Below are 16,239 nucleotides of genomic sequence, written 5' to 3' on the forward strand. Positions count from 1 at the left end.
AGCTGCGGAATGTTCGTCTCCTGGAAAATTCTGACACACTCGATACAGCTGGCAAGCACATTCACTCTCTCTGTCTCTGTCTCTCAGAGTAAGATCCACGCAGCGCGCAGTCTGAATGAGATAGCCATAGACCTGACAGAAACAGGAACCCTCAAGACCTCCAAACTGGCCAACATGGGCAGCAAAGGCAAAATCATCAGTGGGAGCAGCGGGAGCCTACTGTCCTCAGGTTAGAACGCATACATACGCAAGTCAAGTCACCTTTATTTGTATAGTGCTTTATACTATACAGATTGTTTCAAAACAGGAAAATAACAGAATCAGTGATGCAAACAGAATTCAGTTCTGCTGTAAAGCAGCTCTAAAAAGACAATAGTGTCAATATTCATCTGAAGAACCAGTGTTAGTTAAGTTCAGTTCAATACCTGTAAAGTTCATCAATTATGAAACTAGTTCATTTCCGCAATAAGCAGCTCTACAGAAGACAATAATGTCATTATTCAGCTGAAGAACTAGTGTTGGCTCAGTTCAATAACTGTAAAGTTCATCAATTATGGAACTAGTTTAATTCCGCTATAAGCAGCTCTACAGAAGACAATAGTGTCATTATTTAGCTTGAGTCAGTTCAGTGATTCAGATCAGTTCAATAGTGTCAAATTTAAAATTTGATTCAGCTATAAAGCAGCTCTACAGAAGGCTACAGTGTCATCATCCAGCTCAGTTCAGTTCAAGTTTTGTTCTTATCCGATGAATACTGAATATGAAGTGTCTTTTAAACCTCTAGTAAGCCAAAGGTGACAAACAGAATCAGTTATGTCACAAGACTGTTTAAAGTCTCACAGTTTCTCATTTTTTTGTCACACAAATAGTAGTAAATCAGGTGCCATTATAAGATCATTTTCTTCCTCAACTATAGCTATGGTCCCAAAAATTACGTTCTCACACACGTATAAAGTAGAGCTGCATGACTGAACAGAGAGTTGTTGTCATGTATAGGTATGTACCAGCTTCACAAACAGTCTTTTCAACCACACAGTATCATTATAGTTCAGATATAAACACTGATGTGTATGGTAGTGATCCAAATCACCTTTTGAAAGTAACTTGATGCTTCAAATAAAGATTATATCAATAACATTGTTACACCAGTAAGTGACTCTTAAAAAAATGTATTTGCCCTTGAATCATTCATTCAAGAGATTCATTCAAAAATGCTAATTTAATTGAAGTAATTGAGTGAGTCATTTAATCATTCATTCAAAGTGACTTTTAATCGATAATTAATTCAGATTAATTAAATGTTTTATTTAAATAGACTGCAGCAATTAAAATTTTGTCAGAACCTCTAGTAAGTTACATGTTTTGTTTAGTTATCTATTCAGAATCATGGGAGAATCGTTATCTCTATTTTAAACAAAACAATTGTGATTCTCAATTTATCCAGAATCGTGTAGCTCTAATATAAAGTGTTGTTTGTAGTTTGAAATTTATCATTCCAACTAGAGTGTCAGTGTCGAGTTAGCAATGATCTAATGGCTCCAGGAGTCAAGTGTGTGTACCGCAGACAGCCATGTGTGTGCGTGATGGCCTGTTGTAAAGAAACTTAAAAACTTTTGTAATGTGCACTTGCACTTCATACACTCTGTCCTATTACATGTGTGAATCCAGTGTTTATGATCTCATGGTGGTGATGATGTCATACACTGGGAGTTTAGGGGTGTGGGCATGTGTGTAAATTTTCTATGGGGTGAGAGTGAGAAAAGCTCGTCTTGGTCTTGATGCTGGTTTTGGACTCTTGCCGTGGTGTCAGGTATCATGAATTAAACGTGCTCATAGCAGAAATGGTGTCAGTCATATGATCTCCCCTTTCATCTGGGCTGTGTTTCTTCAGCCTCTTAATCATTGGCCGCACATGAGAGATTAGTGGAGGGTCAAAGAGAAAAAGAAAATTCAGAGAGAAAATAAATGTAGAGTAGCATTTGATTTTATCCAATTGGAATTGATTGGAGAATCCATGATGGAGTCGGGTGAGATGGAGGGGAAGAGTTCATACTCAGTTATGTTAGCTCACATAGAAAGTTGTTTTAGAGGCAGAGTAAGTTTATACATTTTGCCTATTTTTTCCTTCTTTGGAAAAACATGCATGAATTGTGCACAATAAGGCATTAAGTAAACAAGATCCATTTTGATTTCACATTCACTTTAAAAAGACTATTCAGTGGGAAATAATGGAGGGCAGTATTTCCACCACTGGTGTTAGCTGTATTGTGAAAAGTTAGGCTGTTATCTTGTTGTTGGTTAATATTATTTGTTTCTACCCATGCTGTTTTGATTATATAAGCAGAAAACAAAAAGTTGTTATGCATTACTCCAGTCTTCAGTGTCACATGATTTTTCAGAAATCATTCTAATATGCTGATTATTGCAAATTCAAGCTGAATACTGTTGAATAGTGTTTAAATACACTGGATCATATTTACTTTATATATGTTATAAATACACTACAGTTAAATGTGCATGTGTGTGTCATTGCTCTGTAAAGTCCTCAGTTGTTACAGGAGACCCCCTTCTCTTTATATGTAGTGTCTTAAAGGGTAGAAAGATTTCACATAGACACTCTCCAAAACAATGTCCCTCTGTTCCAGTGACAGAATTATGCTGTGTTTTGTGTTTCGTGCAGCGTGATGCCTTTCTTTGCTGTAGATTTGCTTCATAGGTTCACTACAGGAAAGTTCTGCCCCTCTGGAGTTCCCATGAACCCCACCCATTACTGATTTTCTCTTAACGTCTTTCTTTTCACATCTTTGTGCTGGACGTTTTCCAATGGGAAGCAAAAATGGTTTATTTAGCTTCTCAGCAGATCCAGACTTGGTGGAGTGGAAAAGCTCTTTGCAGCTAAATTCTCCTGTCTCATATACGTACAGGAACTAGGAGACAAGAATTCCCGCTCTGCTTCACTCGTATGTTCATAGTGATTCTGGGAAGACAGCTGTTTAAATATGCCATTAGAAGTGCTCACCTAACGGCTGGTTTTGGAGCTTATAGTCGATATGACATTAAAATGGATCATATTTACTTTATTTTATATATGTCACTGGTCTTATTGAGGACAAGAAAAAAATTTTTTATATACTAGTCTGAAATACACTACTCCGAATAATTGTATACTACTGTGAAATACACTACGGTTCAAAAGTAATATTGTGAAATATTATCACAATTTAAAATAACTGGTTTCTATTTTAATATATTTCAAAATATAATTTATTTCTGTAATGGCAAAGCTGAATTTTCAGCAGCCATTACTCCAGTCTTCAGTGTCATGATCCTTCAGAAATCATTCTAATATGCTGCTCAAGAAACATTTCTTATTATTATTATTAATGTTGAAAATGCTGCTTAATATTTTAGTGGAAACTGACACACATTTTTTAAGGACCCTTTGATGAATAGAAAGTTCAAAAACAGCATTTATTTGAAAGAGAAATCTTTTGTAACAGTATAAATGTCTATATTAACACTTTTGACCAACTGTAGTGTATGTTACAATATGGAAGATTGCCATATTGTCTGATTTACAGTGACAGGACAAACTTAGGTTTCAGGGCTTTTGTACAGCCCTAGACCAAAGACACAGACACACACACATAGTAGGCTTGACTGGACACTAGCTACACAGCCAGTGACCCTGGTCATATTCTCTCTCTATTACTGCTGACCCTTCCCCGATTCCCAGACAGCTGCCTGTCCACACACACACACACACACAGGTTTGTTTTGCTATCTTAGTGAGGACATTCCATAGACGTAATGGTTTTTATACTGTACAAACTGTACATTCTATCCCCCTACACTACCCCTACTCCTAAACCTACCCATTGCAGAAAACATTCTGCATTTTTACATTTTTAATAAAACATTGTTTAGTATATTTTTAAAGCTATTTTAAATATGAGGACTCATGAAATGTCCTCATATTTCATGTTTACGTCATAATACCAGTGTAATACCCATGTCATTATACAAATTTGTGTCCTCATAAATCACAAAAACAAGCACGCACACACACACACACACACACACACACACACACACTCGTTATCCCCTTGTAAACACACCAGACACATTATATTCCTCTGCAGAGATGTAGGAAACTGCCCATAATGCTACATAGTTTCAGTGTGTGAAAACACATTCGTTCACAGTGTCACAAACAGCCAGTTCTCCCACAGGCTAAACAAACACTGATTTAATGTCTTTAGCATTGTCTGGTCATATTAACGCATTGTTGTTATGTAATTCTTGCCAATCTTTCCAAAAAATTCCACTGACTTCCTTGTAAACATCTCAGACCTTGATGCATGCACACACAAAGCTTTGCTCTATGCTCTGATCTACATGGATTTTCTGCTAAACAATGTTGCCCCAATTAGGACCCTTTGTTCAGTTCTGTCCGGAAACACACACACATTTGCCGCTTTCAGAGCGTTGAAAGCGGTGAAGTACACACCCTCTCACTAAGCGAGAAGGTCAGTCTGATTGTTTAAGCTGAAGTCTGGAGCTGCTGATGCTTGTTTGACCTTTAAATATTTCTGATCTTTGACCTTTAGGTTACACGCACACATACGTATTTGGTAAAATGTGACTGATGTCAACCATAGATTTGATCTAACCCTGTGTGGGTGTGTGTGTTTGTAGGCTCTCAAGAGTCGGACAGCTCCCAGACCGCTAAGAAGGACATGTTGGCGGCTTTGAGGGCCAGACAGGAAGCACTGGAGGAGACACTCAGACAGAGAATAGAGGAACTCAAGAGCATCTGCATCAGAGAAGCGGTAAGGACCGAAACAAACTTTCACTTCAGCATAATGGCTCTGTTTAAAAACTTGAGTTAACTTGCTGTCTGCAATCTACATAGGCAGCATTTTTTTGCAATTTTTGAAAAACATTTTATGTGCATTTCACCTGTATGAATAAACATTTATACAAACAGCTGAATCAGGAATGTAACATGGTGTGTTTTGTTTCAGGAGCTAACAGGAAAACTTCCAAAAGAGTACCCTCTGGACCCCGGTGAGGAGCCGCCCACCGTCAGACGCAAAATCGGCACAGCCTTCAAATTGGATGAGCAGAAGATCCTGCCCAAAGGAGAGGTCAGTGACATCCAACCTCATCCGACCCTTTGACCACAGTCACAACCTGGCTGAGTGGGCATCCTGTTTATAGTCTAATTTAGTTAGTATCGTTCAAGCCCTTTACCTCCTGACCACAGCGAATGCTGCACAATTGTTTCATCATAAACTGCACTTTAAGCCAAACTCAGACTCAGATGCTCATGTGTGTGTGCAGGGGTTTATAAATAGCTCCAGTCTGGCATGATCAGAGGAAGTGGCGATAGTGCAGTGTATGTGTTGATTGTCAGCCAAAGGAGCAGGATTACAAAACCCCCCAAAAAAAGAGCTTAGCTATGTGAATGTGTGTGTGAAAGAAGAAAGCTGAAGTTATATGAATTATATAAGAGGTCACAATGTCATCTTCGCTTGATAGTGTATGTGTCTCTGTACATGACTGATGATTGTTGATTTTGGGTGATTAATCGAAGGCATTGATAAGAGGTCACAATATCTTAGCTGTCTCAATGTGCGTGTGAGAACTAGACAACTTGGCGCCTGTAGCTGTCTTGTTATTCTGACGGAGTGTGTGTTGGCAGTTTCACAAAGTGAATAAATACATGTTTTTTGCTTAATTTACTCATTCTGTGTGTTTACATCTGTATTTTTTTTTTTAGGAAGAGGAATTAGAGCGTTTGGAAAGAGAATTTGCCATCCAGTCTCAGATAACGGAGGCAGCACGGCGGTTAGCATCGGATCCTCACATCAACAGCAAGAAGCTGAAGAAACAGAGGAAGACATCGTATCTGAATGCTCTGAAGAAGCTGCAAGACATCGAGAACGGCATCAACGAGTACCGCGTTCGCTCCGGGAAGAAACCCACACAACGTGCCTCTCTCATCATAGAGGGTGAGGAATTACGTTTGTTGTGTTTGTAAAGACGTTTTCTCTGAGCTCCTGTCAGTTCATTAAGTGTTTCCTCTGTAAAGTCTTTCATGCTGAGAGCAAGAGTAATCGCACCTCCCCATAGACCTATAAAACAGTGTGAACGTATGTGTCTGTGTGTGACCTCTGCTGCGAAAATTCACTAATGTTCACGCTCAGGTTGCAGCAATTTGTTCGGCATGTTGGTGTGTGGGAGTTTTCGCTTTGTAATTGTCTTTGTCTGTTTGGCAGAAGCAAATATCGGCTCAGAGGACAGCTCCTTATCTGACGCACTGGTGCTGGATGATGGTGAGTTTTGTACACTTTTATACACGCATAACAATTTTATTTATTATTTATTTATTAATATTTATTTAATATTTATAGAATATTTAACAAGCAAAATTTAGGGCAGGGTTTGATTTTATCTATAGTTTAAGATTGGGTGTTGCAAACAAGAATGAAGCCAGGTTAACCACGGTTTTACCACTTTTGACACTTATTTTTTTTTACAAGTAATATAGTTTACGGATACAAAATAGACATTTGCCTCATTAATATTCATTAATTTGGCTCATTCATATTTAGAATAGAATTCAATTGATATTTTTTTACAACAACTTACAAGAATATGGCTCATCCAATCAGATAATACACATCAAGCCATTTTGTAATTTTAGTTATTTTTTAAAATTTAATTTAAATTTTATTTTTAATTTTCTTAATTTCTAACAATTAGCAATTTTCTCCACAAATGTACACAGAAACACATATACACTCGCCATCTTAACATTCAGTCATATATTTATCTCAGTTCATCTCACTCTATGCTCCAGATGACCCCCAGGTGGCAGGAACCCCCACGTTCTCTCCAGCTGCCTCCCCACACAAAGGTCTCCCTCCCCGACCCCCCTCCCACAGCCGGCCGCCTCCCCCCCAGTCCCTGGATGGACTGAGACACCTGCACTACCAGCGCAGTGACTACGACAAGTCCCCGATCAAACCCCGCATGTGGAGCGAAAGCTCATTAGACGAACCCTACGAGCGGGTGAAGAAACGATCCTCGCACTCCAGGTACAGACCAAACCGATGTGTGTTGTGCTTGGTATGAATAGTGCACATTTAAATGAATAAATCATGTTTATTCTATTCTCTTTCTGCAGTAGTCACAGGCGGTTCCCCAGCACAGGCAGCTGTGAGGCAGGAGGGAGCAACTCTCTCCAGAACAGCCCGGTGCGCTCCCTTCCTCACTGGAACAGCCAGTCCAGCATGCCCTCCACCCCTGACCTGAGAACACGGAGCTACGTCCACTCAGCCAGGTGCTGCCACACACTCTCCAGTGTCCTCTGCTGTCAACATGAGAACATTACCTATTGTTTTATTCTAATTCAACATATTTACATAATTATATTTTATGCGAAATAAATTCATTCTTATTTTATAGGACTCATTCATATTTCAAATCATTTTTTTTTTTAAAATTGAATACAAAACGTATACTTTTCAACATCAAATCAATTCTAATTGATAGAATCCACCCCCTGTTCAATATTCAATAGACTAATTCAACACATTATGCAAGAAAATTGCAAATTGTTTCATGTTGATGTTAACAATTAAAAAATGATTTGTTTAATTTAAATATTTTTTTTAATTATTATTTTAAAAATATTTAAAAATTTCAAACAATCCACTAAAACTCAGTTTTCTATTCTTTCTCAGTCTAACTCAGCCCTTCCGTGGCCGGAGTTCCAGTTTGGAGTCTCAGGGGAAGCTGCTGTCCTTGGAGGCAGACACAGAGGCAGGACTTAGCCCTGACCTCTTTCTGTCAGGACCACAGAGGACAGGAAGCAATGGCTCTGTTGTCCCCGACGACTGCTCATCTTGCACCAGCCACTCCAGCTCAGAACATTATTATCCCTCGACCACCTCTAACCCCAACTACTGTACGCTGGCCGAGGACTCGCCATCCAAAGCCCGTCAGCGGCAGCGACAGCGCCACAAGTCTGCCGGACACCTGGGTGCATCCAGTTCCGGCAGCATGCCCAATCTAGCGGCCCGTAACGGAAGCACACACGGAGGAGTGTGCGGGAGCCACCAGGGTGTGTATCTCCACAGCCAGAGCCAGCCATCCTCGCAGTACCGTATCAAAGAGTACCCGCTGTACACAGAGGGCAGCAGCCCCAATGCCGTGGTCGTCCGCAGCCTGGAAAATGACCAGGAGGGGCACTACAGCGTCAAGGCACAGTTCAAGACCTCCAACTCTTACACAGCTGGGGGGCTTTATAAGGAGGGGTGGGGCTCCGGGGAGGATGGGGAAGCGGGTGGCGGCAGCGGGAGGTTGACACCCTCCCGCTCACAGATTGTGAGGACTCCGTCTCTGGGCAGGGAAGGAGGAGGAGGAGGAGGAGGGGGGCGGGCAGCGGTGTCAGAGGAGCTGCGGTGCTGGTACCAGCGCTCATCTGGATCGCTAAAGGAGCACAGCCGCGTCACGCACACCAGCTCCAACTCTTCAGACGGCCGTGGAGGACGAATAGGGACGCTAGTGAAGGGGTCACCAGGTGAGCAGGTCAAATATGAACTATGCAAAAAATATATGGATACCTGCTAGACCTCAATCAGAGTAAACGTCATGAATTAGACACAAACGTGGATCCAGATTGTGGCTAAAATTAATTTTTTAAAGAACAAAATAAAAATAAATATATATATATATATATATATATGTAGCAACAATTCTATGCAACACAGAATAAGAACATTTTCTTAGTTAACTAAGTTATAATCACAGTTACAACTCTGTCTATAGAGTTTTCTTGTTCTTTGCAACAAAGAACTGCATGCTATCTATGATGTCTGATTAGCAGAATTTGTCAAACAGATTCTTTTATCAGTGTTGAAGACACAATAGAGTTATCGGTTTGAATCAGACTCACTCAGAGTGTGTCATGATTTTTTGGTTATGTCTGATTTCATTTGAGCGATTTCTGATGTTTGAGACACTCAAATCAGTTTAGGGCTATAGATTAGCCATTGTATCGAACAACTCTAATTTGACGACTAGAAAAAGTTATTTGAATCCAAACTTTTTTTATTTTTAGATCAAGAAGCTCATACTTTTATTTGTTTATTTATTTATTTCTGGAGCCCTGGGAAATGAAAATTCATTATCAAATGAATTCATTCATTAAAAACCTATGTTTTATGGTGTTTTCTTTTATATAAAGTATCTTTGTTCACTTAAAGGTGCAATAGGACATTTTCGGAGAGGTTAGCAATAGCGAGCTAGCTTTCAAATCATAAGATCCCACCCTTCCTTCAGAGTGTCTCCAAAGCCACGCCTCCTCCAAAACACATTCAAGGATTCTTATTGTCATTCCATGCACAAGTACAGGAACAAAACTAAGAACCAAGGTCCTGGTAAAAAAAAAAAAAAAAACATGAACGCATACACACTGCTCTCGACAAAGCGACCTAAAACTACCTCATGTCTCAAAGCACATAACATTACAATAATAATGAATGTAAACAACTTGAAGAGATTGTACCTGACTGCTGCAGATTCATTTCGGTGTTGATACTGTTGATATGGAAAGCATAATTCCGAGTCTGAGGACGTGACAGCTCCGGTTAGAACGTCACGGGTTACCATTTCTGAATTACGGTAGTTCTGGCGTGAACGCAGCATAAGCTCATTGTTTTGGAGGAACTGTAAAAGGTGGCTGCTGTTTGTTTGCGGTGCTCTGTGACTGAGGTCTTTTATAAACTCTGCATAGCATGAAACACACTGATGACATATAATGTCTGTGCGAACAGGGTGTGCGAGGGTATGTAAAAACAGACGTTGACAGGCAGGTAGGGCATCGTATTATTTTAATCGGACTGGATTGGATGAACATTTTATGGTCCTACGCCTTCCACAGATGATATACATTTATAAAAATACATTTAGACCTTTTAACATAGTGATTGCTTTCAGGATATGAGGAGACTTTCAACCAGTATAACAAAAAGAATTTCTGAAGAGAATCACCTATTGCACCTTTAATGATCAACACCCAGGAACCCAATGGTAAAAAATCACACAGACTGTAATTTTCACCCTCACAACCTCATTTATATTCACATTTCATTCACGTGTCTTTTAAGTTAGTGTTGTCAAAAGTACCGACTTCAATACCAAGTCGTTACTGAAAAGCACTGTTGAGCGGATTCGTAAACACCTCTGATTGGCCATTGTGTTCACAAGTCCAACATATATGTCTCTGATTGGCTACAATGAATGCACAGGAGCGTTTGAAAGCACACGGAAGTGTTTGAATTTGAAAGCGTTTTGAAATGGGAGCATTTGAAAGCAGCCGTCTATCAGCGGACCGGTCCGCATTTACAATATTTTTGAAGCGTTGATCATTGTAGCCAATCACAGACATATCTGATGAGCGCGTGAACACAGTGGCCAATCAGAGGTGTTTATGAATCCACTCAACAGCACTCAAAGCGTCACATTTTTAAAATTTCATTTTTAAATACACACACACACACTCAATCATTGCAGTAGCATTTGCGCAATGAAGTGAAATGTACAGACCTTACTTAAAGTAGTGTTGTCAGAAGTACCGACTTCTGGAATAAGACCTATTTTATATGTGGACTTTAGTGCATTGCTGTGAGCCGTGTGGGTATAGAGGCTGTCAGGGTGGTCTGGTCAGTGTGTGGGTGTGTGTCATAGGGATTATCGCCTCTCTATGGGTGGCAGAAACACTCCAAACCTTTTCCAGCAGCTCAAGAGGGTGTTGGCAGTAAGCAGTCAGCTTTATCTCCGACACATTCACCACGTGCATAAGCATATGTGACTGTAGCTTAACAGAATGCATTAGTGTCTTATAGTGGAGTCTGTGTGTGTGTTTCAGCTGCATCTCCACACAGTCAGAGGAGTGGAACTCCCTGTAGTGACCCTGCAGCTACGCCCCCCTGCAGCCCACAACACATACTCAATTGGCAGAGCGGGTAAGACATAGAATCAGTGTATTTAAGCACACAGTATATTTATTCTACTGTATTTATTAGAATATATTATTTAGTTCTTTTTTTAAGTGAATAATATATATATTTGTATTTGTACTATGTATTTGTAGTTTATATGTAATTAGTAGCTAGTCAATGTAAATAACACTGTATATAACACTCTAGTATTCCAGTGGCTTGTTAGATACTTTGCTGCATCTCTGTATGTAGTTTCTTAGATGGATTGACCTATCAAAATCATTTAATAAAACTAAATTAGTGACTCGAAGTAAAGCAAAAGACATGTTTTACTTCTTATAGTCATTGAGAATAGTTTTGTGCAAAAAAAAAAAAAAAAAAATATATATATATCACCTGCAATATTTGTCAGTGATTTGCATCACTCTAGATGTGAGTATACTTTTAGACTAGGTTTATATGGTTCTCCATGCACTAAACTCTGACCAAGAATGTTTATTTGTCCTACATATTTTCATAGTGCTGTTCTTGGTTTTTTCCAAGTTTGCACAATCGGCTTGGTATTCCTGTAGATTGCACTTTGTTTGTCAGTAGCTATTTACTCCAAAGAACAGTCTAAATTCAGACATATTTGAGGATGTTGGTCAAAGTCTGGGCTATGGAGCATATTCTCTTGGTTTAGATGTTCACCTAACTGTACTGCTTTGTCTGTGTTGTTCACTTTAATAGTGTGTAACAGAACTACTACCCCAGTGTCAAAATTACACAACTCACTCTACATTAACTGATCACGGCTACCCACAAACGCTAACCTCTCTCTCTCTCTCTCTCTCTCTCTTTCTTTGTGTCTCACTAACCCACCTCTGCCTGAATGTTTATGTGTTTTCTTGGGGCAGTGATACGACTGAAAGTTCTCCTACTGAAGACCGTTCTCCCTCTCACCAAAGCACTGACCAGTAGAGAGGTACACTCTCTCTCAATCTCTCTCTATCTCTCTGCATGTTCTGTATCTCACTCTTTCACTCCTCCACCTCTCTGATTGTGTCATTTTCTTGTGTTGGAATGTAACTTGTAACTAAATTGATTTCAAAATACAAATTTTATTTTAGCGTATTTTATTATAAAATTGCTAGGGAGGCAATCACTCTTAAGGTGTGGGCAGTATGACCAAACTTTTGTATCACAAAATGAGTAATTGTATAATATGAGGTACAAGGCTCTGTTTCCACCTGGTATTAAGATGCGTTTTGGTCGATCGGATCACAAGTGGACGAGGGAAACACATACCCGTTTCCATTTGGTATTTAATATGTCTCTTTTGTCCACTTTCAACCACTTCTGACATGATTTCTTCAAGGGGAGGGTTTATGGGCAGGTGAATGTATGGGCTTTTTCAGATATTTCGATCTAATGGACAAAATAAACTCAGGCAATGTACATATGAACGTGCCCGGAGACAACGGAAAAACATACAGAGAGCATCAGCTCTCGTTTCTGCTCTGATAGCCACAATACCATGCCGAACGCTGTGAAGAAATCATGAAATGGTGGGAGAACACTTTGCTTGGTATGTTTTTCGTCTTCAAATCAAACTTGGGTCTTCAGCTGACAAAGTTTAAATCCCGTCTGGCTAGTGCGCGCTTCCCATAATGTTTACATGTTAGTTCAGGCGGAGAGTAGGCAGTCTTTTGCGGCTCTTCGAACACATTCAACCACATGAGCGTTTTCACTACGAAAGCAATGCGTTTTCGACTACCTCTGGAAGTGGTCGAAAGTGGACAAGCTCAAAACGTTTTACACCCCATTTACACCTGTATTTAGCATTGTCCACTTGTGATCTGATTGACCAAAATGCATCTTAATACCAGGTGGAAACGGGGCCTCAGTTTCTTTATATTTGTGGAAAAAATAAAATGTTTTTTTTTTTTTTTAAATAATAATATTTTATATATATATATATATATGTTTATTATATTTTAATCAATTATTGTATTAAATATATTAAGAAGGAAATCTAATATTAAATGCAATGTTTAAGATATATTTAATACAGGAAATTGAATATGTTTTACAAATGAAATGTAATTAATCTCATTTTATTATTTTTTCTTTGTCTCTTTTAATAACAAGTCTTTGTCATATTTGGGATTCTCATTTTTCTTCCTTGGTTCCATGTGCAAAAAACATAAAGCAGTCATTCCCATTGTTGTCCAGGTTTTTGCTTTTTCTGTGCAAATTTTGGGGGGAAATTTGGGGAATTCTGCAGAATGTTAAAACATGCTAAAATGTATAAGGATAGTTGAAAGCATGTTCAGTGTATTCAGATGATGTCAAGACACGTCTGACACTTTCCTCGACTTCTCATTTCAGATCACCGTTTACCGATAGTTGTTTCCTGAGCAGTCCCCTGTGCTCTGAGATAGCGGACGTGCAGTGGTACGGGCACGAGAAGGCAAAGCCGGGAACGCTCGTCTAAACCGTCATCCCTCATCCCTCTCTCTTTAAAAGAGTGTTCAGAAGGCAGGCCTGACCACAGCCTGGACCTCAACTCATCCGAACACACCTATGGCTGGAGCCAGTACCACCTCAACCTCTCTTTCATCTCTGTCTCTCTGTCTCTCCGGCGGTACAGTGCTTATGAACTATGGGAATACAAGACTCTGAATGAACTGAGCTTGACCTTGTCTGACCCTCCCCCTCAGACTTTTGAACTCTGACCCAGCTAGCTGGCAGCCGGTTCCTCCGTATGCACAAACCCTCCGTGTTTATTCCATCGCTGGAGTGATGTGCATAAGAGAGACGTCTTATGCGCATTGTACTATAAGTGAACCCCACTCATGCACACACACATGCTCAAATAGACATTCGTCCCCTGCTGTCGTGTGTGTCCCTCTGCACTAATGTCAGAGAGCCGGCGTCGTTCTCTCTCATGCACATGACATGCACAAAAACATTCCGATGGATTGCTTTGTCGTCAACCATCTTTGTAGATCTTTATGTTCTCAGTTCTGTTAAAAAAAACAAAAAACAATGTGACCACAAACCCCTCCTTCATCCTACAGCGCCCCTTCTCATTTGGACCGCAGTGCACCATAAGCCTCTGTCTGTGAACTTTGATATTTTGTGAATAACATTAGAGCATTTAAAATGGCAGAAGCCATTCTTCGGTCATCCCGGATTGGAAAACGAGCCCCGATATCATATCCCTCAAGATGGTGATGCCGCAAGCGCCACCAAACTACATAATTTCATGGAAATTCAAAACATTGTGGTCTTTGTATGTAATGTTGGTTTGTCATTCTCAAGTTCATTGGTTCTTGTCCAGAAAGTTCAACCATTTTTGCAGAACATTAGCTAACTTTTTTAGAAGCCATAGCTGTACAACAAATCTGAAGCATTAGGTTAGAGGCATTAGCATGACCCTCTGCGTTGAACGACCAATCTGTGAAGTACTGCAACTCAGGTGTACTTTGCTATTATGGCAACTTGCCACGATGGTGCTCTGAGTCTGAACTGTACATCCCACAATGCCCTGTTGTAAGCCCACACTGCATGCAGAACCGTCACAAACCCCCGCGTATAGTGTTGTGACATCAGTGAAGTGACGAGACACACAAAAAAACCTTCTCCAAACACTCCTGGCCTTATCGGTTTTCTGTTTTTATGTATCTGTTTTTAATATTCAGGATTTTACTTAACTATAACACCACTATGACATTATGATTACGTTCGTATTTATAAAACCGTCAGATGAGCACAACACAACGTGGCACACCGACTCAATATTTCAATGAAAATGACGTTACCTCTGCCCTGACCTGAGAACAGCATTCCAGAATGTGACGCGGTTAAAGCAGGTGCTTACTTTTAAAAGCCACTGGTAAAAAACCATAAGCTCAAACAATACAGGGTGTTTCATGCTTTCATCATGCAGTCATAAAAGATCCGACACCACGTGTGCCCCTCGCCTCGATCGTCCGACCGAGGAAAAACATCAAGCCATAACGCTAAAGACATTGTTAAACACTCTGCAAGATACGAAAAATATCGTACGTGCAAAGTACCTTAAGAAACAGGTAGCTAAAAGCACACCCTTTGCCATTACTACTCAATAGATCTTCAGAAATTCAATAGTTTGTACGTGCCGTTAACATAAACAGTCCTTACAAATGTGTATTCAAAAGGGTCCAAAACACCAGACGCTAAATCTAAAAGTCATCTTATTCACGCTCATTCACGGGCCTAAAAGTAGACGTTTTTATCTGCCCTAAATTGATTGATTGTTCATTCTTTTCATGCATGCTCAGCACACTGTGTAATGCATCTTGATGTTAAAATTAAAACCCAGTGTGAAAACAGCCCTAATCGAAAGTAAAACACCTCATCCACATCTACATTTAGAGGTCGTTCAGACCTCGTACCCTCTTATGCCAATGTGAGCTCACTCCTTTCGTCTACCTGTACTCGATAACAAAAACGTAAATCTTTTTATATTAAAAAAAAAACTAACACATTTATCAACATTTATAGGCAGGACTGTGGAAATTGGGTTCTTTTAAAAGACAACATAAAACCAATCGTTTAATGATTTTTATAAATCAGTATTCGTTTTATTTTCGGGTCTTTAAGCTGGGAAATAGCAACAACACGTTCAGGTGCTACAGGAAGACCAGTTGCTGCTTTGGTTTCCTAGCTGTAGACTTTTCCTAACTGTTGTCAATAGTTTTAATACCAGTTGTGCAAAATGAAGGACTTTAGTTACTAAACTGTCTTACCACTTCATCTTGACAATAGAGCATGTTTCATGAGTTCATTTTCAGATATAACCGGACACAATAAAATGTTGTTGTAGAAAAAATAAAGTGGAATTGTTGGGCAGGTTAAATATAACCAAATTCCACAGTTAATTTATTCTTTTTTCTATTAAGAATTTGTATAGTAACATTTTTCAAAAACCGTGTTGTTGGCAACTGATACTGAATTTTCCAGATGAGAAATGTGGTGGTTCTTGAGATTCTGAAATAAATTATTGCTGAATGTTCGCTAAACTGAAGCGTGAAATCACTTTATTGCTATTATTCAGATTGTGTCTCATATGTCGATAACAGAGTGAATATGCATGGTTAATGTATATTTATTGTTATTCATAACGCAACTTGCCCCTCCAGGTGGATGAAGGTGATGATCCGCTTCCTCCCGGCGTAATTGGAATTCTTCCGCATGT

General features: G+C 39.5%; 1 protein-coding gene across 10 annotated transcripts in view; it reads left to right on the top strand.

The window, feature by feature from the left end:
- frmd4a (FERM domain containing 4A) overlaps positions 1 to 16,063 on the top strand; it is a 166,181-nt gene extending 150,118 nt beyond the window's left edge. For 8 of the 10 annotated variants that reach the window (XM_051869559.1, XM_051869560.1, XM_051869558.1 and 5 more), the window contains exons 14-23: positions 88 to 229; positions 4,699 to 4,832; positions 5,028 to 5,150; positions 5,786 to 6,017; positions 6,285 to 6,341; positions 6,869 to 7,106; positions 7,196 to 7,351; positions 7,755 to 8,593; positions 10,943 to 11,039; positions 13,386 to 16,063. In XM_051869559.1, coding sequence (XP_051725519.1) covers positions 88 to 229; positions 4,699 to 4,832; positions 5,028 to 5,150; positions 5,786 to 6,017; positions 6,285 to 6,341; positions 6,869 to 7,106; positions 7,196 to 7,351; positions 7,755 to 8,593; positions 10,943 to 11,039; positions 13,386 to 13,491 — 2,124 coding nt within the window. In that variant the 3' untranslated portion in view covers positions 13,492 to 16,063. Of the gene's footprint in view, positions 1 to 87; positions 230 to 4,698; positions 4,833 to 5,027; positions 5,151 to 5,785; positions 6,018 to 6,284; positions 6,342 to 6,868; positions 7,107 to 7,195; positions 7,352 to 7,754; positions 8,594 to 10,942; positions 11,040 to 11,911; positions 11,980 to 13,385 lie in introns of all 10 variants that reach the window. The other 2 variants (XM_051869555.1, XM_051869554.1) reach the window with 1 other exon arrangement.
- Positions 16,064 to 16,239: the final 176 nt, after the last annotated feature.

This window comes from Ctenopharyngodon idella, chromosome 18 (genome assembly GCF_019924925.1).
Source record: "Ctenopharyngodon idella isolate HZGC_01 chromosome 18, HZGC01, whole genome shotgun sequence".
NCBI lineage: Eukaryota > Metazoa > Chordata > Actinopteri > Cypriniformes > Xenocyprididae > Ctenopharyngodon > Ctenopharyngodon idella.